General features: G+C 43.2%; 1 protein-coding gene across 1 annotated transcript in view; it reads left to right on the forward strand.

Annotated features, from left to right (window-relative positions):
* The first annotated feature begins 1,556 nt into the window (after positions 1-1,556).
* Positions 1,557-25,567, forward strand: part of chfr (checkpoint with forkhead and ring finger domains, E3 ubiquitin protein ligase) — a 37,934-nt gene continuing 13,923 nt past the window's right edge. Inside the window, exons 1-6 of the mRNA XM_068054640.1 lie at positions 1,557-1,819; positions 16,347-16,443; positions 19,229-19,338; positions 21,090-21,149; positions 21,962-22,417; positions 23,252-23,408. Coding sequence (XP_067910741.1) covers positions 1,711-1,819; positions 16,347-16,443; positions 19,229-19,338; positions 21,090-21,149; positions 21,962-22,417; positions 23,252-23,408 — 989 coding nt within the window. The 5' untranslated portion in view covers positions 1,557-1,710. The remainder of the gene's footprint in view (positions 1,820-16,346; positions 16,444-19,228; positions 19,339-21,089; positions 21,150-21,961; positions 22,418-23,251; positions 23,409-25,567) is intronic.

Below are 25,567 nucleotides of genomic sequence, written 5' to 3' on the forward strand. Positions count from 1 at the left end.
TACAAAGTTATGAGCGGCATGGACAGAGTGGATAGTCAGAAGCTTTTTCCCAGGGTGACATAGGTTTAAGGTGAGAGGGGCAAAGTTTAGAGAGGATGTGCGAGGAAAGTTCTTTACACAGAGGGTGGTGAGTGCCTGGAACTTGCTGCCGGGGGAGGTGGTGGAAGCAGGTACAATAGTAACGTTTAAGAGGCATCTTGACAAATACATGAATAGGATGGGGATAGAGGGATACGGTCCCTGGAAGTGCACAAGGTTTTAGTTTAGGCAGGCATCAAGATCGGCGCAGGCTTGGAGGGCCGAATGGCCTGTTCCTGTGCTGTATTGTTCTTTGTTCTTGAGGGCCCTGTCAACCACAGGGGGTGCAATCCTCGGTTAACGAAAAAGGAAGACTTCTCAAAAGCGCTGTTTGTTTCATCATTCATTTTGTTACCATGTGCCCGTCCACTGTTTTTTTTCATGTTTGTGCTTTTGGCCAGGGCTGTTCATTATTCCATCATTTACCACCTTCTCTGCACTAATGCTTTGTCTTTCATCACACCATTAACACACCCTTTGCCTTTGCTCCATGACCTTCTGGTCAGTTATTCTCTGTGACCTTGTCCTATCAACACCATCTCTTTTGTTATCTTTTGCCCCATCCCTGTTTTATTTGCTTCAAACCTATTACATTTCTAACCTTTGCCAGTTCTGATGAAGGGTCACTGACCTGAAACGTTTACTCTGCTTCTCTCTCCACAGATGCTGCCAGACCTACTGGGTATTTCCAGCATGTTTTGTTTTTATTCCATGAGAATGGTTCCAGGGATGAGGAACTTTCATCACGTTGATGGATTGGAGAAGTTGGGACTGTTTTCTATAGAGAACAGAAGGTTGAGAGGAGATTTGATAGAGGTATTCAAAATCATGAAGGGGTCTGGGCAGAGTAGAAAAGGAAAAACTGTTCCCATTGGTGGAAGGATTAAGAACAAAAGGGCACAAATTTAAGGTTAATTGTACAAATGGCGACATGAGGAAAAACATTTTTACTCAGCAAACGGTTCGGATTGGGAATGCATTGCCTGAGAGTGTGGTGGAGGCAGATTCAATCCAGGCATTCAAGAGGGAATTGGATTATATCTGAAAAGGAAGAATGTGCAGGACAACAGGGAGAAGGCGGGGGAGTGGCACGAGGTAAATTGCTCTTTCAGAGTGCCAGCACAAACAGGACGGGCCGAAAGGCCTCCTTCTATGCTGTTATGTCTGGAGCCGAGTGGCATGGGCAGGACACAGAAGCCAGAAGGGTCTCAAGTCAGCCAGAAGCTGTAATAATGCAGCAGTTCCCGGAAGTGCGGGTGGGGGCAGCAGAGAGCACGGGGGGGGGGGGGGGGGGGGGAGCTACCCCTATTACGTCTGTCTGATGTGATTGACGTTTATCCCAGCCATACAAAGCCTCGGTTGGGCGCACGGTCACCCAATGGTGGCGTTTCGGAGGCGGGACCCTGTCGGAAGAGGGCGGGGCGAGGGTTGGGCCTTGCGAGGGGTCCCCGCCCTATCCTGTCAGCTGTTGGCTTGGAGAGGTGGGCTTAGCGGGGGAGAGGGAGCGAGAGATCGGCGGGGGGTACGATGTTGTGATCGTGGGTCTTGTCGAGATATTAATCGGGTGGCGGGGCCGTGTGCTTCCCTCCCGGGGGTTTATGAAGGGAGAATAGGCGGAGGCCTCAGGCGGACATGGAGCCGCTGGAGAGCCAGGCCTGGGGCCGCCTCAGCCGCATCGATAGGGAGAGCGAGAGCCACATCCTCCTGGTGAACAGCGAGTGGACCATCGGCAGGAAAAAGGGTGAGTAGGCCTCGGAGAATGGGGCTGGAGGCAGGCCGGCCCACAGCAGCTGCTCCCTGGGGGGAGGTTTGGATCTGGACTCGGGGAGGCTGGAAGTGGCTTCATTGTCCCCCCTGGCAAAGGGAGGAGTGGGGAAAGAGTTCATTTGAAGTGATTACTGACTAAGTTCTGTGAAGAAAAATTCCCCAAATTACAGAAGTTTGTTTTTAAATTACATATTTTTTCAATTAAAAATCTACTTTAAGTTTCAGTTGTTCCTCTGTTACTGTTCAGAGGGAAAGAGGAAATATATTTCTACAGTACTCTGGGTAAGGAGAGTAAGATTTCAGTTTTCCTATTGTTACCTCCTTTTAAAGACAATACATTACTTTGTTTGCTGGGTAGGGTTTTTGCAGCTTCTCATTTCTCTCTTGTTATCTTGTTGAAGACTTGTGTGAGTTTAGATGGTGAACTGCTCAATGTTTGCTCAACTATGTCTTCCTTTTTCCTCAACCGAGGATCTTCCCCCCCCCCCCCCTTCCTCCACACTATGGTTGACAGGGCCCTCAACTGTGTCCGGCCCGTTTCCCGCACCTCTACCCTCACCCTTTCCCCTCCCTCCCAGAACCGCGACACAGTTCCCCTTGTGCTCACTTTCCACTCCACCAGCCTCCGCATCCAAAGGATCATCCACTGCCACTTCCGCCATGTGCAGCGTGATGCCACTACCAAAAGCATCTTCCCCCTCCCCTGCCCTGTCCGAAGGGATCGTTCCCTCCACAACCTCCAACGCCTCGTTCCCCTTCCCACAGCACCTTCCCTTGCAATCATCGGATGTGTAATACCCGCCCTTTTACCTCCTCTCTCCTCACTATTCAAGGCCCGTAACACTCCTTTCAGGTGAAGGAACAATTTACTTGTACTTCTTTCACTATAGTATACTGTAGAGTCGTAGAGTCATACAGCGCAGAAGCAGGCCCTTCGGCCTATCGTGTCTGTGCCGGCTATCAAGCACCTACTTATTCTAATCCCATTTTCCAGCACTTGGCCCGTAGCCTTGTATGCTATGGCATTTCAAGTGCTCATTTAAATACTTCTTAAATGTTGTGATGGTTCCTGCCTCTACCACCTCTTCAGGCAGTGCATTCCAGATTCCAACCAGCCTCTGGGTGAAAATATTTTTCCTCAAATCCCCTCCAAACCTCCTGCCCCTTACCTTAAATCTATGCCCCCTGGTTATTGACCCCTCCTCTAAGGGAAAACGTTTCTTCCTATCTAATCTATCAATGCCCCTCATAATTTTGTATACCTCAAACATGTCCCCCCTCAGCCTTCTCTGCTCTAAGGAAAACAACCGTAGCCTTTTCAGTCTGTCTTCATAGCTGAAACGCTCCAGCCCAGGCAACATCCTGGTGAATCTCCTCTGCACCCTCTCCAGTGCAATCTCATCCTTTATTGTGGTGCCCAGAACCATACACAGTACACCTGCTGTGGCCTAACTAGCGTTTTATACAGCTCTATCATAACCTCCCCGCTTTTCTATTCGCCGCTCACAATGCGGTCTCTACATTGGGAGATCAAACGCGGATTGGGTGACAGCTTTGCAGAACACCTCTGCTCAGTCCGCAAACATGACCCCGAGCTTCCTGTCACTTGCGACTTCAACACATCCCCCTGCTCTCATGCCCACGTATGTGTCCTGATATTGCTGAAATGTTCCAGTGAACATCAACGCAAGCTCGAGAAACAGCACCTCATTTACCAAATAGGCACGCTACAGCCTACTGGATTGAACATGGAGTTCAGTAATTTCAGAGCTTGACTGTCCCCCTTTTTTTAGTTTTACTTTGTATTTTTTATTTGTATTTTATTTTGTTTCATCATAACACTTTTTTATAACCATGTGCCTGCCCACTTTATTTTTTTTTCATGGTTTTGCTTGTGGCTGGGGCTTTCATTATTCGGTCATTTAACACCCTCTTAGCACTAACGCTTTGTATTTCACCACACCATTAACACATTCTTTGTCTTTGCCCCATGACCTCCTTGTCAGTTATTCTCTGTGACCCTCTGTCCTATCACCACCTTCCCATTTATTCTCTTTTTTCCCCCACCCACTTTATTTGCTTAAAACCTATTACATTTCTAACCTTTGCCAGTTCTGATGACAGGTCTGACTCTGCTTCTCTCTCCACAGATGCAGCCAGACCTGCTGAGTATTTCCATCACTTCTTTGGTTTTATTTCAACCTCTGGGGTCTTGGACACAGCTGAGCCTGATCCTGTAAATAAAGAAAGAACTTGCATTTCTATAGTGCCTTTCATGACCTCAGGATGTACCAAAGCACTTCACAACCAATGACATACTTTTTCTGAAGTGCAGTCAGCATTGGAATGTAGGAAGCGTTGCTAACAGTTTGCACACCAGGAAGCTCCCAGAAACAACAATGTGATAATGACGAATTAATCGTTTTTTATTGATGTTGATTCAGGGATAAATATTAGCCAGGACACTAGGGAGAACCCCTCTCTCCTTCAGATAGTGCGATGGGATCTTTTACGTCCACCTGAAGGATAGATCGTGCCTTGGTTTAGCATCTCATCCATAAGACGGCACTTCTGACAGTGTAGCACTCTCTCAGTACTGTAGTGCCCAGTCTTTGGTCTGAGGCCTGAAGCCACAACCTTCTAACTAGGACAAGAATGCTTCCATTGATGCTTGTTGGAAGAATTTCTTCATGGTATGTTTAACATGTACAGCTGTGCTAATTCCTGCTTCCACATTGTTCCTCTGACTGTTAGTTCCTGTATTCTTCTCAATGACCTCGTTCCCCCACTTCATGAAAATTTTAAAATTTCTTTTGCTTCCATGCATCCCTTGAGATTTTCTTGTTGATCTGTTTTGCAGCTACTTGGCAATCCTCAAGTTGTATCTTTGCTGTATCTTCAAAATGGTTTTTAGTTGGGTACATTAAGTTAGTGTTCATGGTGTTGGACTAGCAGAGGTCAGTAGTTCAAACTCCACCATTGAGCCTGCTCCGCCATTCAGTACGATCATGGCTGATTTGGGCTTCACCTCCACTTTCCTGTCCATTCACCATATCCCTTGATTCCCTGAGATACCAAAAATCTGTCTATCCCAACCTTAAATATATTCAATGCTGGTGCATCCACAGCCCTCTGGGGTAAACAGTTCAAAAGATTCACAACCCTTCTCCTCATCTCAGTCCTAAAGGATCAGCCCCTAATCCTGAGACTGTGCCGCTGTGTTTTAGATTCCTTGACCGGCGGAAACAATCTCTGTGTCTACCCTATCCAGCCCCTTCAGAATCTTGTATGTTTCAATGAGATCACCTCTCATTCTTCTAAACTCCAGAGAATATAGGCCTAATTTACTCAGCCTCTCATCGTAGGACAACTCCCTCATCCCGGGGATCAATTTAGTGATCCTTCGCTATGCTGCCACCAATGCAAGTATATTCTTTCTTAAATGTGGAGACCAAAACCGCACACAGTATTCCAGATGTGGTTTCACCAAACCGCTGTACAATTCTAGCAAGACTTCTTTATTCCTTTACTCCAATCCCCTTGAAATAAAGGCTAACATGCCATTTGCCTTCCTAATTGCTTGCTGTACCTGCATTCTAACTTTCTGCATTCCTTGTACTAGCACACCCAAGTCTCCATGCTGCAATGACATGTTGTGAAATGGGATTCAATAAATCTGTTCCTGGATGAGCTCGCATCAGACAAAAATAATCAGAAAAGCTGTTGGACTGTCCTAAAAACCTAACTGGTTCACTAGTGTCTGTTAGGGAAGGGAATGTACCATCACTACTTGGTCTGACTTATATGTTTAGTCCCATAATACATTACTGACTCATGATGCCTTTGGGCAATTATGGATGTGCCTTAAACACTCTGGGGGTTGGGAAATTTAGAACATGGGGTCACAGTCTCAGCATAGGGAGTTGGCATTTAGGACTGAGATGAGGAACAATTTCTTCATGCAAAGGGTTGTGAATCTTTGGAATTCTGTACCCCAGACAGCTGTGGATGCTCAGTTGTTGAGTATATTCAAGACTGAGGTCGATAGATTTTTGGGCACTAAGGGAAATGGGGATAGTGCGGGAAGGTGGAGTTGAGATGGAAAATCAGCACTGAGGGAGTGCTGCATTGTCAGAGGTGTCGTTTTTCGGATGAGACATTAAACCAAGGCCCCGTATGCCCCCTCAGGTGGACGTAAGGTATCCCATGGCACCAGTGAGAAGAGCAGGGGAGTTATCCCTGGTGTCCTGAGCAATATTTATCCCTCAATTAACATCACAAAAAATAGATTATATGGTCATTATTCCATTGCTGTTTGTGGGAGCTTGCTGTGTGCAAATTGGCTGTCACGTTTCCTACATCCTAACAGTGACTACACTAGGCTTCACTGTAAAGTGCTGAGATATTAGGTGGTCACGAAAGGTGCTATAAAAATGCATGTCTTTTTCTTTTGGTTCTTGCATCCCAGGAACAAATGAAGTAAAACAATTTTTGACCTGCACTTAACTGAGGTGCTGTTATTCTTCTCCACTTCTATCCCACCGCTGTCCCACCCCTCAGTACATTTGTTTTAAAGCCATTCACCTTTTTAGAATTATTGCATAACTAATCGTACAGAATTTGATTATGTCCTTGAGCTGTCAATAGGAGTGCCACAGCCTCCAGTCTCTGATCATTAGCAGGTCGAGGTGTGAGTTGTCATTTGTGCCTCCCTGAAGGAATCATGAAATTATAAAATCAGTATTGAAACCACTTGGGCATTCTCAGTTCAGATTAAGTTGGTTGAAATATATCATCAACTTAGTCTTCTGTTTGCACTTAATCTTGTATCTCTGATTAAAATAGGCTGTCCTTTTTAACCTGTTGGTCTGTGGGAAACCCTTAGTGCTAACTTTGCTAAGCTTAAGCTAAAAATGTCCAGCCAGAGTAGTTTCTAATTTACCAAAAGATCATCTTCCTTATTCTCTTGGCTGTGCGTGGCATAGAAGCAAATCAGTTCCTCTCCTGTGTACCTTTACTGAAACCCTTGTCTGTTGTTTTCATCTCCATCTTCCAGGGTTAGATATTCCTATAACTTTGTAGTAGTTCATGTTACAACAGTCTCAAGCACAGGCATCTCATCACGTGCCTGTAGTGTTCATATACATATACTTCCATCTAGACCTGCCATTGCTTTGGTTTCACTGGCTGCTTGTTATTGAGAGTTGGATCCAATATTTCTCCCTTGTCACCATCTGATGCCTGTCAGTCATTCACAGGTCAGTTTTGTGTAAGATTCAATTTCCCATCTTGCCTTCTCTTTCCCCTTCTCCCCCTCTCTCCACCTGCCCCATCTAGTCTAAAAAGATTGTTAGTAGCTGCTTTAATGTTCCTTAAAAGTCTGTTGGTTCTTCTTTTGTTTAGGTGTAGCCCATCTCTCTTGTACTTTTTTTTAATTTCCAAAATATACTTTATTCATAAAAATCTGTAAAAATTACATTTCCAGTTTCAAACAACACCAAGTCAAAAAATACAAACAGTGCAAAGGAGATCCGTTTGCTTCATTACAATCGTGAGTTGCCTCACAACCCTTCCATTTCACATTTGTCATGCCAATTACATTTTAACATTTTACAGCAAATGAAAATTTTCCTGATACAGTTCGAGGGGTTTCCCATGGATCCAGCCCCTCAGTTCAGCTTGGTGGGGGGACCTTACACTGTGGTCTTTCCCCATTGAGCCCATCTCTCTTGTACGAGACCTTTTTGTGCCCCAACTGTTACTTGTAATGCTGTTTCTTTACCAAACGCAGGAAATATAGTGGGACACATTTACTATCATTAAGGTTAAAGTGGCAGTCACCGCTCAGCCCGATCCTATCCTCATAACTCATAATGTTTGTTTCATTTGACATGCAAACTCCTGGTAGATGTTTGTTTATTACGACCTTTAAATGTTAATGTAGCTGCAAAACAACTGTTATCCCTTCTCCCCCAAACGCATGCAACACCCAGAGCAAATCATTGCATCAGTTGTGCCACCTCACTGAGTTTGCATTGAGGCTGTGTTCTGTTAATTCTAACAGTAAATTGAGCTTATCTGTGTCCTGTGCTGCTGATGGTGCCAATGCCAGCTGTCACTTTGTCCCAAATTTGAGAATATTCAAATTTCTGTGACCTTCCTCGGCTCTGAAGATAATGAGAAGAACAAAAGTGCCCATTACTAAGAGATTCAAGTACCCAGCTCTTTATGTCACCATGCTTGTTTGGAACTGTGTATAAAAGCAGTGCTCAATGCATACATTATTCTGTTAGCGAGTAGCAGTTCTACCAGATGTAAATTTGAATTTTAGTGCAACTTGATTTTTTCAGCCGGAGGAAATTGTCAAACCATGGTTAATTAGTTGGGTGAAGGAGCGTGTAACAGCCCAAAGAGGTTCAGATGCAGCAAGGATGAGAAAGAAATAATGAAGCTTTGGAGCTACTGGGACTGACATGCAGCTATCATTTGAAAGGCTGGGGAATTGCTTTGCTTTTCAGTTCAGTTGAAGCTAGAAAGTAATTTGCTTTGAGCCAGGTGGGTGGAATTCCCACTCTTGTCGGGAAAGTAACTGGGAGGAGCGCTCCTTGTCCAATTTCATTGGTGCAGACACTCAGTAAGCTTTCTGTTATTTTATTCGGAATGTTTGGAAAGCCTGCCCTTTTATTTATGTCAGCGGGAAAGTTTTCCAGGACAGTGATTGCTGATTCTTGTGTGCCGCTTACACATGTATATGGCACAATTTGAACAGAGTTTTTATAGTGTTGTTCATATGTTTGAGCTGGCCTTCAAACAAAAAGACCCATGCTTAGCATTATCGTTTGCAGTAAAAGACCTTTCCTGAACTTCAGTGGGTGGTTGACTGGTGTTTAATGGACTGCTGTGCTTCAGGGATGTATTTTATGATCACTCAACCCTTTTTTGTTCTATAAGCCTATTGTAAATGATGTCTTTATGTAGAGTTGCTCAGGTGTTGGCCTCTACTTTTTATGGAAACCAGTTGTTAAAGTTAATGGAGTGTTCTTCCCCTCCCTGGGGAAATGTTTGTGCTGCAGCATTTAATCTGCTGATTGCAGCACACACATCCCCAGAGTGAGTCATCAGGATTTGTGATGCATGTTGTTTCCTGGCTGCACAATACCAAGATTATTCAGCTCCTTTTCAATGTGTAACTTCTGAATTAATTCTTTAAAAGATATTTTTTCCGCCCCTGACTTCCCCCCCCCCCATCCCCCCCCCACCATTGTTTGTCTCCTCCCTTCCCTGAAGGGGCTTGATCCTTGATGGGGACCAGTTAATGGTATTTGCACAGCACCAGAACAAGTCCTCTGGATGTCCCAATGAATGAATGACTATTGTTAGTCGATTATCTCAGATAACCTCGCCCAACTTGCTGCCTTTCGTGTGTGAACCAAGGCAATGAGTGTTGGTAAACAATTCAACTAATCAGTCACACATGTGCTTGTGCAGCTTGACGGCAATCAGGAGCAGGAACCTTTGCTTGTTCTTTGCCTTTTCCCCAAGCTAAGGTGTTGAGACCCATTATATGGCCCTTTATTATCTGTTTTTGGGATATATGGGTGTGGGGAGGGTCACTCACAATGCTAGATTTATTGGCTATCTCCCAGTTGGCCTGGGAAGTTGGTATGTCATTTGTAGCAGTTGTGCAAATGGCATTAAAGAGTTAACCATAGCTGTGTAGTGTAGCTTTTCCCTTTCACAATGACTCCTGACAACACAAAGCATGCACAGAGCCATCACGGACGTCATCAGTGCATGCAAACATTTGCCAGCTTGCCAGTATATGGATGTGTGCGCTGCCGTCCTCACCCCTCCATTCCCCCAAACAGTACCCTGCTCCCTCCTGCCATCCCTGCTTCAATCACTGCTTTCAGTTTCCCACTGTCTTCCCTCAGCCGTTCGCTCCTGCCCTTGCTGCTTCCCCCTCGGCTGCTTGCTTCCCACCTTGCTGCTTTCCCCACCCCCCCCACCATCCCCAATTGGCCGATTGGTCCCAGGCCTTCTGTTACCTTCCCTCAGCCGCTCACTCCCGTCCTCGTCGCTTCCCCCTTCATCAAATTGCTCCCCACCCCGCTGCCCGAAGAAGGGGCAGGCAATGAGCTGCCAAAGTGACCGGGCGGGGAGCAAGGGGTGACAAGGTGACATGGGAGCGAGTGGCTGAGAGGGGGGACACAGTGAGGCCTGGAGCAAGCCCCTGGGTGGGGTGGGGGGGGGGGTGGTGAAGAGGGAGCAGAGAGCGGCTGGCTGATGGAGGGGGATGTGGTTCTATAGTTCTTCTTCAGACGGGCGTGTGAGGGACTGGCGAAGAGAAGCATGATGGCAGGAGGGAGCGGGGTACTGTTGGGGGTGGGATGGAGATGGCGATCGCAGCAATTGAGGGGATTTGGGTTTGATTTATTTTTTGTGATAAATTGAGCAATGCCATCTTTATTACATGCAACTGCCTGAGACATCTCAGGCAGTGGCGTTTCAGTGAGTGAGGCTGTATTTGCGCATATGTCAGTACTGCACCATCTAGTGGTTGCATTGTCAGCAAATGCAACCTTTCCCTTTCCCGATGGCAGTTGGGGGAGTGGCACAAGGTAAATTGCTCTTTCAGAGAGCCAGCACAGACAGGACTGCCCGAATAGCCGCCTTCTGTGCTGTAACAATTCTGTGTTCTGTCTGGTTCATTTTTAATCTGGGGATCTCCAGGTGTTCAGCAGCAATGATGTCGTCAAGCAGGGTAAGCAGCCAGTCACATTGAAGTATTCTCACAGACAGCAAAGCAGGAAGTTGCCAGCACTGATTATCCTTCACTTTTAATGTAATTTTCCAGATAGTAAAATAAATGATTATGATTAGAAGCTAAAATATCAAAAGCTTTTAAAATGTTTTTAAAAATATGTTCAATTTCTTTATCATAATGGAGAAATTTGACATTCCATAAATATAAACTTAGTTTTTCAGGATGAGTGAGCCTGTTTAGCAGTAATTCTGGTTAGTACAGCTTTTAAAAACCCAGTTACACCTTATTCAATAAGGTGAACTTTTTCAAGGTTTTGTATAGAGAGACTAATAGTGTAAAATTTGACAGTGATTTCTGCATTGTTCTGTGCAGACTCCCAAAGTTGCTGTCAGTTTCAGTGTAGTAATGAAGGCGATTGCTGACTGTTTTGCTGTTGTTACCACTGAAAAATCACCTATAGTCTAGACCTGGTTTGGATGGACAGGAGAGGGGATAGTTTGCCACCCGTTAACAACTTGGACTTGTTTTTTTTTAATGGCAATGCAGGAACTTTCATGTCCCACAATTGACCAGATTTATTGAATTCAGTTTCACAGCTTGTGATAGTGGCATTTCAATTCCTGAACTTGGGGGTAGCCAGTTCATTATCATAACTGTTATTGTGCCTGTACTACTGAGAGATGGATCAAGAGCCATAACTTGTCACAGATTGCAGATTGAACGTGACACCTTTATGGGTCAGCTCCTCACTGCATTAGCTAGATGGTTTGTCGAGGGAGGTTTTTTTAAGTTCATGCTTGAGATGTGAGCGTCGCGAGAACTTGACTTCCGAGGGAATTCAACAGGCTTACTGCGACCCCTGATACCTACCCACTTAAATCCACTTACCCCTTTTCCTCTCTATCTGCCTCTTCTTGCGTGTGTGTATATGTATGAACGCATGAGTGGATGCGGTTGCAACTATTTCCGGATAAGGTATATTGATCAATAAATAACTGATTTTCTGTTTTAAACCTACCACTGTTTATTTGACAAATAAAACACAAAGGGGTTAAATCCTAATAACAAAACACACTTAGTGCAGTCAGGTGGGAGTTGAACAGTGGGAACCACCCAAACCTCTCACCACATGGCTGTAACATTGAACACAGGCAGTTTTGCTCATTACAAGCATTGGGAAACACCGTGTAGCAGGTTGCACCATTAAACAAGCAGGATGAACACAGACGTGATGGATTTTTCTCCTATTTTGTATGTTGACAATAACCCCTCTGGTAAGCCTGGTTTTAAATCATTAAAGTACAACCTTCACCGGCTGGAACTCCCTCCCTAACAGCACTGTGGGTGTACCTACAACAGATGGACTGCAGCGGTTCAAGAAGGCAGCTCACCACCACCTTCTCAAGGACAGCTAGGGATGGGCAACAAATGCTGGCTTTGCCCGCGACGCTCACATCTCAAGCATGAACTTAAAAAAAACCTCCCTCGACAAACCATCTAGCTAATGCAGTGAGGAGCTGACCCATAAAGGTGTCACGTTCAATCTGCAATCTGTGACAAGTTATGGCTCTTGATCCATCTCTCAGTCGTACAGGCACAATAACAGTTATGATAATGAACTGGCTACCCCCAAGTTCAGGAATTGAAATGCCACCATCACAAGCTGTGAAACTGAATTCAATAAATCTGGTCAATTGGTTGCAGGCCTGAGGTATTTGTAGGTTTCTCTCTTGGTTGAAAGTTCAGTTGAAGACAGTGGATTACTTCTAACTCACTGCTGCATAAGTAAAGATGTAGAATTCTATAGCAGGCCACTTCCCTTCTGGCTTGCTGGATTTCTCCCAGCCCCTTAGCGGCTTCTTGGTGAGGCTTCTTTCTGGGTGTCTGTCTGTCTGTCTCTCTCTCTCTCTCTCTCTTCAGAGAGCTACCTTTAAGGTCAAAAATGGTTTCTTGCCTTTGTTTCTGTTGGGCGATGTGGATCTCCCTTCCTCTGGTGACCAACAATGTTCTAGAATGTGGCTTCTTCACACCTTTTGTTTCGGAAGAACCCATTCAATTCAAAGGTGTCTCTTGATGAGTTCAGGATGAGAATAATCTGGTTATGATGTTTCCACTTTATACGTTCTTTGTTTCAGAAGAACCCATTCAATTCAGGAATGTTTCAGGATGGGTGTAATTGACCCCTTCCAGCTCAAAAGGTATTCCCTTGTCCCTGTCAGAGAGTTTGAATATCTAAAGGCCAGGTCATTTACCTTCAGCGGCCATTTTCAGCAGAATTGTCCTTTTTTTAAAAAAAAAAAGATAAAGTCAATTTTTATAACTCTTCAGTTTTAGTCTGGATTTTTTCATCATCTTACTTCCTGTATGCTTGACATCAACTTCCAGAAAATCTCAAGAAATTCCTGCCCGATTCCCTGAGGTAATCAAGCAAGTTCCAAGAGACCATAACCTGTCCCTACAACAACAATTTGCATTTAAAAAGCATCTTTAATGTAATAAAATGTAACTACACATCATTAATAAGTTTGACTTTTCCCACCTACTGTCTTTCCCTCACTCTGCTTGGAAACATGCAGCTGTATAGAACCAGAATAGAATGTTTTTATGCACCGAGATCGCCGATTCATACTCCATCATATCCCATACCATTCATTAACCCTACTGTCAGCCTATTCATCACTTTAAACCTAGAACATCCTGTGGTTTCCCTCGCACCATGTTTAGTTTAGTTTAGTTTAGAGATACAGCACTGAAACAGGCCCTTCGGCCCACCGAGTCTGTGCCGACCATCAACCACCCATTTATACTAATCCTACACTAATTCCATATTCCTACCGCATCCCCACCTGTCCCTATATTTCCCTACCACCTACCTATACTAGGGGCAATTTATAATGGCCAATTTACCTACCAACCTGCAAGTCTTTGGCATGTGGGAGGAAACCGGAGCACCCGGAGGAAACCCACACAGTCAGTACCCAGAATTGAACCCGGGTCGCTGGAGCTGTGAGGCTGCAGTGCTGACCACTGTGCCGCCATGTGTAGGCTGTTACATATATACAACACCCTCAGTGTGAAGAAGTTACATCTTCCCTGTATATTCCCCTTTTCTCTCAACTTGAATCTCTGTCTCTTTGTCCTGTGCGTTCTGTTAATTTTGTCCATCTCGCTAGGATCCTTTTTCCTATAAGATTGTAAACATCTCAAGGTCACCTCTAAAGAACCTTTTCCGATGTAGCTTTACCCTATAGCATAGCTGCCCGAATGCCATTTATCAATTTGGGTTTCTTTTTGCTACCTCCAAACATTCAATGTTGTGACTTCCAAACACGGTTGTCCAATTTGAAATATTCAGCACTTTGGGCTTAAAAGTATGGGTTTGTCATTCTGGGGATCCTTGTAAATTTCTCTCTGGCCCTAAGAGAAGCACATCCTTTCCATGATGTTAGAGACGGAGTACTTACTGTGTGTGAATTTATGGTTCAAATTCATTAGTGATTATTTCATGGCTGACAATCACAAAAGAATTGAAAAATGTTATTCAGGTACAGCACGTAATTAGGAAAGTTAATAGAATGTTATAGTTTATCGTGAGGGGAATTGAATACAAAAGTAGGGAAGTTATGCTTCAGCTATACAAGGCATTGGTGAGATCGCGTCTGGAGTACTGTGTACAGTACTGGTCTCTTTATTTAAGGAAGGATGTAAATGCTTTGGAGGCAGTAAAGAGGTTTACTAGACTAATACCTGGAATGGGCGGGCTATCTTATGAGGAAAGATTGGACAGGCTAGGCTTGTATCTGCTGGATTTTAGAAGAGTAAGAGGCAACTTGATTGAAACATGTAAGATCCTGAGGGGTCTTGACAGGGTGGATGTGGAAAGGATGTTTCCCCTTGTGGGAGAATCTAGAACGAGGGGTCACTGTCTTAAATGGGCGGCCCCTTATTTATAAACAGAAATGAGGAGAAATTTCTCTGAGGGTCATGAGTCTTTGGAATTCTCTTCCTCAAAAGGCAGTGGAAGCAAAGTCTTTGCATATTTTTAAGGCCGAGGTAGGTAGATTCTTGATAAGCAAGGGGGTGGAAGGTTAGTGGGGGTAGGTGGAAATGTGGAGTAATCAGTTCAGCCATGAACTTATTGAATGGCGAAGCAGGCTCAAAGGGCCGAGTGGCCTACTCCTGCTCCTAATTTGAATGTTTGTATTTCAAAACGAAAGGCTTGCATTTCTGTAGCGCCTTCCACAACTTCAGGCCATCTCAAATTGCATTTGAAGTGTGGTCACTGCTATAATGTAAGAAACACAATAGCTAATTTGTGCACAGCAAGCTCCCACAAACAACAATGTGATAATGGCCAGATAATCTGTTTTTGTGATTTTGACTGAGGGATAAATATTGGTCACGACATTGGGGTAAACTCCCCTACTCCTCTGAGACATACTGCCATTATATATTATACATTCACCTGAGAGGGCAGATGGCGCCTCGGTTTAATGTCTCATCCAAAAGGCGGCACCTCCGGCTATGCAGCACTCCCCCAGTACTACACTGGAATGTCAACCTAGAGTGCTCGACTCCCTGGAATTGGACTTGAACCCACAACTTCCTTACTCGAAGATGAGAGCACTAGCAACTGAGCTCTTCTGTGCCAACCGATGCGCAATTTAGTATTCTGCTGAAGTGAAGTTGTCATTGAGTCTCATTGTTGAGTAAATGGAGGCTGATTACAGTAGGGATGTGTTGGTCTGTTTCAGGTCGGAGGTCAGAATCAAGATTGCTTTGCATCTGTAATGGAGTTTGACATCTGAGGTGGTTAGACGTATTAACATTTAGATATTTGTGTAAAAGCACAGCACCTAAAATTAAATTTGATTAATTCCTGAGTTAGCATAGAGGAGAGAGTTGGTTGGGTAAAAGACCTTTTCTAACTTGTAGCTCATGTATCACATCTCTTTGGAAACCCAATATTTGATTGGTGTGATCCCATTTCTGATTAGTTGGTACCAGAGATTAATTCGGTTAGAGATAGGGACCAGTATCCTTTTGTTCCTGGGTCCAGGCCAGAATGGAGATTATTTGCATACCCGCTAATAACCAGTTGCTCATCTGTGCTGTTGATGAAATTAATTTGTTCTTTGAATTGGGTTAAAGGAGGTGAAGGATGTAAATTTCTTCAGTGAAGCTTCTTGGTGACAGAGCCTGTCTAAACATCAGCTAGGCCTGAATTGGGTTTTCCATGGCATTGACCATAGTAATACTGTATTGGGAGCTTCTGCTTCCTTCTATATAAAGAACAACTGTAACAGGGTTTTACATAAAATATACATATCCTAATACTATTTAAGTTGTCGCTGAGATGCAATGTTGGAAACTAGATCATCTCCATAAAATAATTTAAAATAATCATGGAATGATACATCACAGAAGGAGGCCATTCGGCCCATTGTGCCTATGCCAGCTGCTTCATAGAACAACCCAGTTAGTCCCACTCCCCAGCTCTTTCCCCATAGCCATGTAATTTTTTTCCCTTCAAGTAATTATCCAGTTCTCTTTTTGACTCTTACGATTGAATCTGCTTCCACCACCCTTTCGGGCAACGCATTGTATAATGAAAGTTGATTGATGCTGGAAGATATTATCATTTATGAAGAGAAGAGTGTTGTACCTAACTAACTAAGTGATATAATAAATTACCTTTTATATTAGAAATCAACCTCTGTCTCTTGTTTTGTAGGTTGTGATTTGTCATTTCCCGGCAATAAGCTTGTTTCTGGAGACCACTGTAAAATAATTCGAGAGAAAACTGGACAGGTGTGGTTAGAGGACACAAGGTAAGTCATATATATTTTCTAGATTGAACATTTTTTTTTTTTAACATGTTCGGCTTGTGGTGGTGCCACTATCTCCAGGAAACACTGACTGCTTTCACTGATGGTGTTTATTTGAGAATTTCAGCTGTTTCTGGAGTGGAGGAGCAGTGGTTTAGTATGCTGCCCTCTTACTTTTGGGACATACATTCAAATCCTGTCTCTGAAAGTCTCCCCCTCTTTTTGCCTGTGAGGGGCCTGCCTGAAATGAATTGGGTAACTTTCAATCCCATTCTTATCAGACTTTATAAACACAACTGCCAGTAACTTAGTATAATTTGCCAACAAAGTGGCATTCTCACTCAGAGGCAAAAAGAACGACTAGAATGGAAGATAGAATAATTCATATTATGGAATAGAAGATGCTGCACTGAGATTAGTGTTAAGGTACTTCACTGGCATAGAGTAAAGGGAGCTTTGATATACTTCTGGTCGTTCTTTATCTTTACAGACTACCCTGGTGGTGGTGATACTGGATGAGCAATCCAGAGGTTGCGAGCTTACACCCACCAAATAAGAAAATTGAATTCAGTCAGTCTGCTTGTGAAAGCTGTAAAAATCCAACCAGTTCACTAATAGCCTTCAGGGAAAGTAACCTGCCACCGAGCCCTGGTTTGGCCTACCTGTGACTCCAGCTGACTGTTCATGCCTTCAGGGCAACTCGGGAATGGCAATAAATGTCAGCGTTGCCCACATTCTGAGAACTATGTGGGGAAAGCAGAGTCTGACCTGGGAATGCTCAGATGTGATCTAGATGATTAAGTAGAAAAAGCAGTCAGACGTTCCTCACCTTGATGAATGCAGAATTAAGCGAAGGAAAATACTGTGAAGTCCATGTGAGTGGTTTGTGTCAGCTTTCTACTGTCATGATAAATCCATCCTTAAGAACTGTGATCACTGGGGAAATAGCAGTGTGTATTTTATAAACCTTAATGTGCAAACTGTATTTACATAAATTTAAGATGTAAAATATTAAATGGCAAAAAAGCTGAACCACTATTTTCAAGTAATTTATAGGTTAGATGTACTGTCATTTTTGAAACTATTTTTCTTTCTACATTATGTTCTATATAAGGTTGAGAGAACAGGCAATACAGCTGTATGTCTGACCCTGAGAAAGTGTGCAATTGCTATCCAAGATTATTCTTGTGCCAGTTGAAGAATGTGGGTTTGATCCCCCTTCTCTCTGGTTGAATAGTCCAGTTGCCACAAACTCTCAATGAGGGAGGAGGACATCAGCATGGCAGCATCTTCAGGGGAAGAGGGAAACAGGAGCATTAAGCAACTGGCACATTGCAGATGAATGAATCTGTGATCTAGTGCTGGAAAGACGTTTCGGAGCAGGTTGGGTGGGAGGTCGGAGGGGCGGGGGGGGGGGGTGTTGCTATGTGTTGAAATTTGATGCAGCTGCACTCTGCCTTATTGTTGACAATACTCCACATATTTTACAGAACGTGTTAATTTATTTGGAGTGGCAGATTGGTGTTAAATGCAGCTTTGAGTTTATAAAGACTCTTAAGGTTACTTATAATTTAAAAAATTATGCAAAAATTTAAAGCCGAAACCCCTGAATTAGCTGTATTCCAATTAACTAATTAAAAAAAAAAGTCTAGCCATTGTTGGGAAGATTGAAAAGAAAACACAATCTGTGTGGTTGCTTGTGTAAACCACAGCATCTGATCGATCCCAAATCTGAAAGCTAAGCTCCTTGACTAACTAGCCTGTTTAAAGTCTATTTTGTGCTGCAGACTTTTCTTTGTTGCAATTGTTACATTTGCCAGTAGATGGCTGCAGAGTGCATAAACTTTACAGGTGAATTTATGGTGCAGCTAGTGACAGAACTTGGTAGCATTTGCCTGGCTGAAACCTCAACATTCTGCCCAGGAAAGAGCCCGGTACATTAACTGGATACGTGCATGTGCTGTCTTCCAACAATTAGAAATATAAATGTTTGGAGAGTGGAGAAGCCCTACCCTAAACATTTAAATTAAAGCCAGCTAGGTTTAAAAAGTGCTTGGTAGATCCTCCTGAGTATTTTGTAAACAACTCTTGACACCAACTGGATTTACACTCTGTACAGTATCAAATCCAAGCTGCATGAAATTCCCTCCTCCAGACAGACTTGCTTTGCTTAGCTCTGGAATCAAGTTTTAGGCTCATTATAAATCACTTTGTAAATTTCTAAACTTGCTGAACCCGAACTGGTGAAATCCTCGGAGCCTAGAGTCTTTATTGTTTGGTTTGTGCAGGATTGGATCCATGATTAGGCCATTCAAAAGTGCTCTTGTTCTCCAGTCACAAGCTGCAACCTTTCCCCCCAGGCACTAATACCTTCCTGTGGCTAGGAGGTTGTTTACAAGTCATTGGCAATGAAACAACATTGCTGCTCTGTGCAGGCTGGGTTTGAGCACCTCATCGCCTCAGCCTGCCGTGGCCAAATATACACAGGTGTTCTGCTGGCAGGCATTCTGTTGCTGTTGGAAACACAAGTTAACAATGGTGGCACCTTGTTTTATTTTGCATTTGACTTTGGCCATCTGATTTGCTGGGTATAATATCACCATAATGTCAACTCATTCATTACAATATTTTAAATTGTAGCATGGTATGATCTCCAGCTGATACTGTTGAAAGCCCTGAGCTTTGATATGATATCACGAGTGTAGGGTTTATGCATTTCCAGCATTTGTTTACTGCGCTAAGAAGGAAGCAGTCTGACTTGTGTTCTTGTGTTATTTTATGCTTTCAGCACTAACGGAACAGTCATCAACAAATCCAAAGTAGTGAAAAAACAGACCTATCCATTGCAGAATGGAGATGCGATTTACGTTGTCTACAGGAAGAATGAGCCAGATCAGAGTAAGGATAGTACGATCGAATGTACTACACATGGTTTGAAATATCCCATTTCTGATTCTTAAACTAAGTTGTTGGGATGGTGTTGGATTGCAAGTGAATGGCTCGGTGATAAACCGGCTCTTGTACTTTGCAGTTAGTACTTGGCTTGTTCTTGTACACTAAGTATGAATTGTTGCTAAATTATCAGACTGCTTATCTGACATCCAGTGCTGGATAAACAGAAATTTCCTCCAATTAAATATTGGGAAGACTGAATCTACTGTTTTCGGCCCCTGCTCCAAACTACGTACCCTAGCTGCTGACTCCATCCCTCTCCCTGGCAGCTGTCTGAGAGTAAACCAGTCTGTTCACAACTTTGATGTCCTAGTTGACCCCTAATTGAGCTTCTGACTACATATTCGTGCCTTCACTAAAACTGCCTATTTCCATTGCCTGACTTCACCCCTGCTTCAGCTCATCTGCTGAAGCCCTCGTTCATGCCTTTGTTACCTCTAGACTTGACTATTCCAATGCACTCCTGGCTGATCTTTCATATTCTACCCTCTGTAAACTTGAGGTTATCCAAAACTCTGCTGCCTGTGTCCTAACTTGTACCAAGTCCCATTTACCTATCACACCTGTGCTCACTGACCTACATTCGCTCCCGGTCAAGCAACATCTTGATTTTAAAATTCTCATTCTTGTTTTCAATCCCCTCCATGGCCTCGCCCCTCCCTATCTCTCTAATTTCCTCCAGCCCCACAACCCTCTGAGATATCTGTACTCTATTTCTGGCCTCTTGTGTATCCCCGATTTTAATCGCTCCACCATTGGCGATTGTGCCTTCAGTTGCCTGGGCCCTAAGCTCTGGAATACCCTCCCTGCACCTCTCTGCCTCTCTACCTCACTTTCCTCCTTTAAGAGCCTCCTTAAAACCTATGTCTTTGGTCAAGCTTTTGTTCATCTCACCTAATATCTTCTTATGTGGTTCAGTGTCATATTTTGTTTTATAATGCTCCTGTGAAACGCTGTGGGATGTTTTATACGTCAAAGGCGCTATATAAATATAAGTTGCTGTGTGGAGCGTTTGTTTCTTTGTGGCTGAAAAATACTGGAAGTGTACTGTGGGTTGTACTGCAGTAGGAATCTAATGCCTTCAGAAGGGGAAGAAACTGGCAAGCACTTCTGAAATGTGAGGTTTGATATTACATTGTACAGGTTAGAGAATTGCACAGTCAGGCTAATCTTTGAATTACAAGAATAAATCTACTGACACTCTTAACGATTGCATGGTTACTCTGTGACCATTGAGAAAAACAGGCTGTATTTCCATGTAATTTATTTGCATTAGATAAACACCCCAACACATTTTATTTCCTTCTAAAGCACAGTTCTACAGATGCCAGCCAACCCTTGGTTCCAAATAGCTCTCCGATGTGGTTGCAGACTCGAGTGTATGCAGGTCATTTGCTTATGGAGAGAGATTGTAGCTGAGCTTTGCCTTGTTGGCACCTGCACACACATTTCTAGCGCATAGTAATTAAAAATGAGATATTTGACTGACTCATTTTCCCCTCGCAGTCCCCTGCTCATTCAAACCCCCCTACACCAGCCAGGTGATGGTTCCTGAAGCATACTGCACCCCTGCCAACCAACTGAAGGATCTCCTGCATTTTAAAATTTTTGCACTGTTTCCTCTGGTTAGGAGTGAGGTGGTAACTTAAGTAAAAAAAGTAGCTTTTTTCCCATTTTATTCTTGATTTATTTTTTAGATGTTGCCTATTTGTATAAAGCACTGAATTCTGAGGAAGAAAACATGGAAGACCTAATGGGTAATTAAGAATTGCTTCTGATTGGATTTGAATGATAATGCAATAATACATGTGAACTGTATCTAGTTCTAGCAATGGATGAAGGAAAATGTGAACAGAAGCAAGCTTCTGTCTAATGCTATAACGTTTAATTCCATGTAATATATAGGGGTGGGAGAAGGCTTGTGCAGAGCATAAGCACCAGCATAGAGCAGTTGGGCCAAAAGGCCTGTTTCTGTGCTGTAAATCTTATGAATCCAGTGAGCGCTACAATATTGTTTAAAATGAACAGAACATTACTTGTGAAACTGGAGCTGTTTTCATTAGAACATGGGGTTAAAAGGAGATCTAATCAAGATGTTCTGAATTGAATTTGACAAAAGTAAATTGGGGAAAAGTATTTTTGCTGGTCAGTGAGCAACTAAAGGACATAAATTTATGGTTTAACCAAAAGAACAGGAAAGATTTGTGGGGTTTTTTTCGCCCAGAGAGTTGGTAGGGCATGGAATGCAATGGCAGGATCAAAATCCATAATAGCTTGTAGAAGGGAAGTGGATAAATATTAGAGAAAAAAAATTAAGAGTGGGAAAAGGGCTAAGGAATTGGACTTGATGGTTAGCTTGTTCAGAGAGCCAGCACAGATGTGATGGGCTGAATGGCTGCCTTCTGTACTGTAACATTCTAGTTCTCTCTTCTATTTTGTTCATGTTGCTTCAGCACAGTTCATAAAATTACACGTAATTAGTATTCCATAAACTAGAAAGCCTTGCAATGGGATGAATTGACTCGTTGTCTGTCTGAAAATAGATTAAACAAATGTTTTTTGTGTACAGGATCCTCATGCAGTACAGTTGAGCAGATTATTAAAGAAACCTTGAGCTTAGACAACAGCTCCGACCAAACAGCAGTCACCTCCCCACTTTGTTCAAAACAAGTTGAGCACTCTTCCCTAGAGGAGCCACAGCCATGCACGTCTTACTACGATCCATTCTGTACCTCAACAGCAAATTCTGACACTGTTCAGCCAACTGCTTCCACCATGGAGCCGTGCACTTCCTCAACAGGACCCGTGCCCACTACTGCTGGACCTTCAGTGTTCGCACATGGACCTAGTTGCTTGGCAACATTTTGGACTTCATGTCCAAAGCCCCCTAGTCCTGCTTTATCACCTTCAAGGACTTGGGTGAATATAGAAAGCACACCAGGACCTGAAGCCACAAAGTCATCTGTTTTAGACATCTTGGCCAAAGAGGAGGACCTAGAACCAACCAAAAAAAAGCAGAAAAGGGGTAAGTATTTACCTTGCATGTTTGTTTAACAGGGATTTTATTTCCAGAGTTGACTAATTTAGGCATACAATATTGCTCTGGCTGCTCCACCACCCCTTAAGAATTTCGGCCCCAAACCACCTCCTTAAGGCAGCTGGGACCCATTCCCTGGTCTCTCCAGATTTTCATTGTCCAATTCCAGTCTCAGCTAGGGAGGGAGAATATGACAGGGTTTCAACTTCTGATTGCTCTCCTGTCACCCCTGTATATCTGTGGACATCAAGTGAGGATTGTGATACCTGCTGCTAGAGGAGAACAGTCCACCAGCTATTACTTATGTAGGTTTGCATGAAGAATTGACCTTTGAGAGTACAAGAGGAATAGTGGAATTGTGCCCTACCCCTGCACAAGTGACTGATTTACAGACAGTAAAGAGCAGGAAGGTGGGTGGTGGGGGCGGGGGAAGAGAGGGAGTAAAGAATTGTCCCACATTAAAATGAAGAGAAATCATTTTTTTAAACTGGAGCAAAAACATATTGGGTGTGTCCTTATCTGAAGAGAGAAAATGCAGTTTAATTTTTCAGTTCTAATAATTCTATCAGCACTGCTGAAGGCCCAGACCTCAAGCATTAACATAAAATCATACAGGACAAAAGGAGGTCATTTGGCCCATTGTACCTGTGCTGGACCTTTCACTATTCAGATGCTGACTGACCTATTGTATATTTCCAGCATTTTTTTTAACTCAAAGATTAGATTATGTTTTTCTTTTGTCCAACCTGACAGATAAGTGTGTGAGTTTTAATATTTACATCTGCTATAAAATTACTTTTTTTATAAAAAATATTTTAACAGAGAATGATGGAATTCCAGATCCGTTTCTTCTCAGTGAAGGTCAAAGTTCAAACTTCAGACATGAAGATCAAGGGACCTCAGAAGGAAAGCAACCGGACAAAATGGAGGAAACACTCACCTGTATCATCTGTCAAGACTTGTTGCATGATTGCGTCAGGTACAATGAGATGTGAATGCTTTACAAACAGCCCTTTATGTGAGACCAAACTGCACTTTCAAACACTTGACTCCCTTTAAAATAATAGTTGTTTTAAATTCTTTGCAAACACTTCAAGACTGCAACATGACCATATTTGTAATTGTCTATCTCCGGTGACAACTCGTACGGTAAGTCTTCGACTCAGGTGTGATCTCCAGGTGAAGTGGGATTTTGGGGGGTGGGGAATACAAAAATTGACAGGAAAAGACCAGCTGGTGTATTAACATACAAACATACGAATTAGGAGCAAAAGTAGGCCATTCGGCCCCTTGAGTCTGCTCTGCCATTCAAGAAGATCATGGCTGATCTGTTTGTGTTTCAAACTCCACACTCTCCTCTACCCCTGATACCCCTTGATTCCCTTGCCTAACCAGAATCTATCTACTTCTGCCTTAAAAATATTCAATGTCCCTGCTTCCACCACCTTCTGAGGCAGAGAGTTCCAAAGTCACAACCCTCTGAGAGAAAAAAATTCTCCTCATCTCTGTCTTAAAAGGGCGTCCCCTAATTTTAAAACCGTGCCCCTTAGTTCTGGACTTATCCGTAAGAAGAAACATCCTTTCTACATCCACCTTGTCAAGACTGTTCAGGATTTTATATACTTCAATCAAGTCTCCTCTCACTCTTCTAAACTCCAGTGAAAACAAGCCCAGTCTGTCCAACCTTTCCTCATAACATAACCCACTCATTCTAGGTATCAATCTAGTAAATCTCCTCTCAACAGCCTCCAATGCATTTACATCCTTCCTTAAATAAAGAGACCAAAACTGCACACAGTATTCAAGATGTGGTCTCACCAATGCCCTGTATAATTGAAGCATAACATCCTTACCTTTATTTTCAACTCTTCTTGTAGTAAAGGATAGCATTCTATTAGCCTTCTTTATTACCTGCTGTACCTGCACTAGAACACGTAGATTCCTTTGCACCTTGGAATTCTGCAATCGTTCTCCGTTTAAGTAATACTCCGCTTTTTTTATTCTTCCTGCCAGAGTGAACAACTTCACATTTTCCCACATTATACTCCATCTGCCAGATTTTTGCCCACTCACTCAACCTATCTATATCGGTCTGCAGCCTCCTTATGTCCTTTTCACAACATACTTTCCTACCTATCTTTGTGTCATTTGCAAATTTAGCTACCATGCCATCGCTCCCCTCATCTAAGTCATTGATATAAATTGTAAAAAGTTGAGGCCCCAGCACAGACCTCTGTGGGACTCCACTTGTCACATCCTGTCAATCAGAAAAGGACCCATTTATGCATACTCTCTGTTTTCTGCCAGCCGGCCAATCTTCTGTCCATGCTAATATGTTACCTCTTACACCATGAGCTCCTACTTCGCGCAATAATCTTTTACGTGGCACCTTGTCAAATGCCTTCTGGAAATCCAAGTACAGTACGTCAACGGGCTCCCCTTTATCCACAGCACATGTCACTCCTTCAAAGAATTCCAACAAATTGGTTAAATATGATTTCCCTTTCACAAAATCATGCTGACTATTCCCGATTACCTTGGGTTTTTCTAAGTGCCCAGCTACAACCTCCTTAATGATTTGATTCTAACACCTTCCCCACGACAGACATCAAGTTAAGTGGCCTATAGTTACCGGTTTTCTGCCTCCCCCACCCCCTTTTCGTGAATAGAGGGGTTATATTTGCTACTTTCCAGTATGATGGAACCTTTCCAGCATCTAGCGAAATTTGAAAAATTAACACCAACGCACCTACTACCTCATTAGCCACTTCTTTTAAGACCCTAGGATGAAGTCCGTCAGGACCTGGGGACTTGTCAGCCCACCGGCTTCCCAGGTGATTGTAATTTCACCAAGTTCCTCTCTTCCTTCCACTTCCTGATTTACAGCTATTGCTGGAATGTTTTTTGTATCCTCTACAGTGAAGACAGAAGCAAAATATTTGTTCATTGCACTGCCATTTCCTTATTATACACTATTAGCTTCCCATTCTCACTCTAGAGGACCAACACTCACTTTACTTACTCTTTTCCTTTTTAAATACCTGTAGAAACTCTTGCTATCTGTTTTTACATTTCTAGCTACCTTCCTCTCGTACTCTAATTTCTTTCTCCTGATTAACCTTTTAGTCATTCTCTGCT

This window comes from Heterodontus francisci, chromosome 23 (genome assembly GCF_036365525.1).
Source record: "Heterodontus francisci isolate sHetFra1 chromosome 23, sHetFra1.hap1, whole genome shotgun sequence".
Classification (NCBI taxonomy): Eukaryota; Metazoa; Chordata; class Chondrichthyes; order Heterodontiformes; family Heterodontidae; genus Heterodontus; species Heterodontus francisci.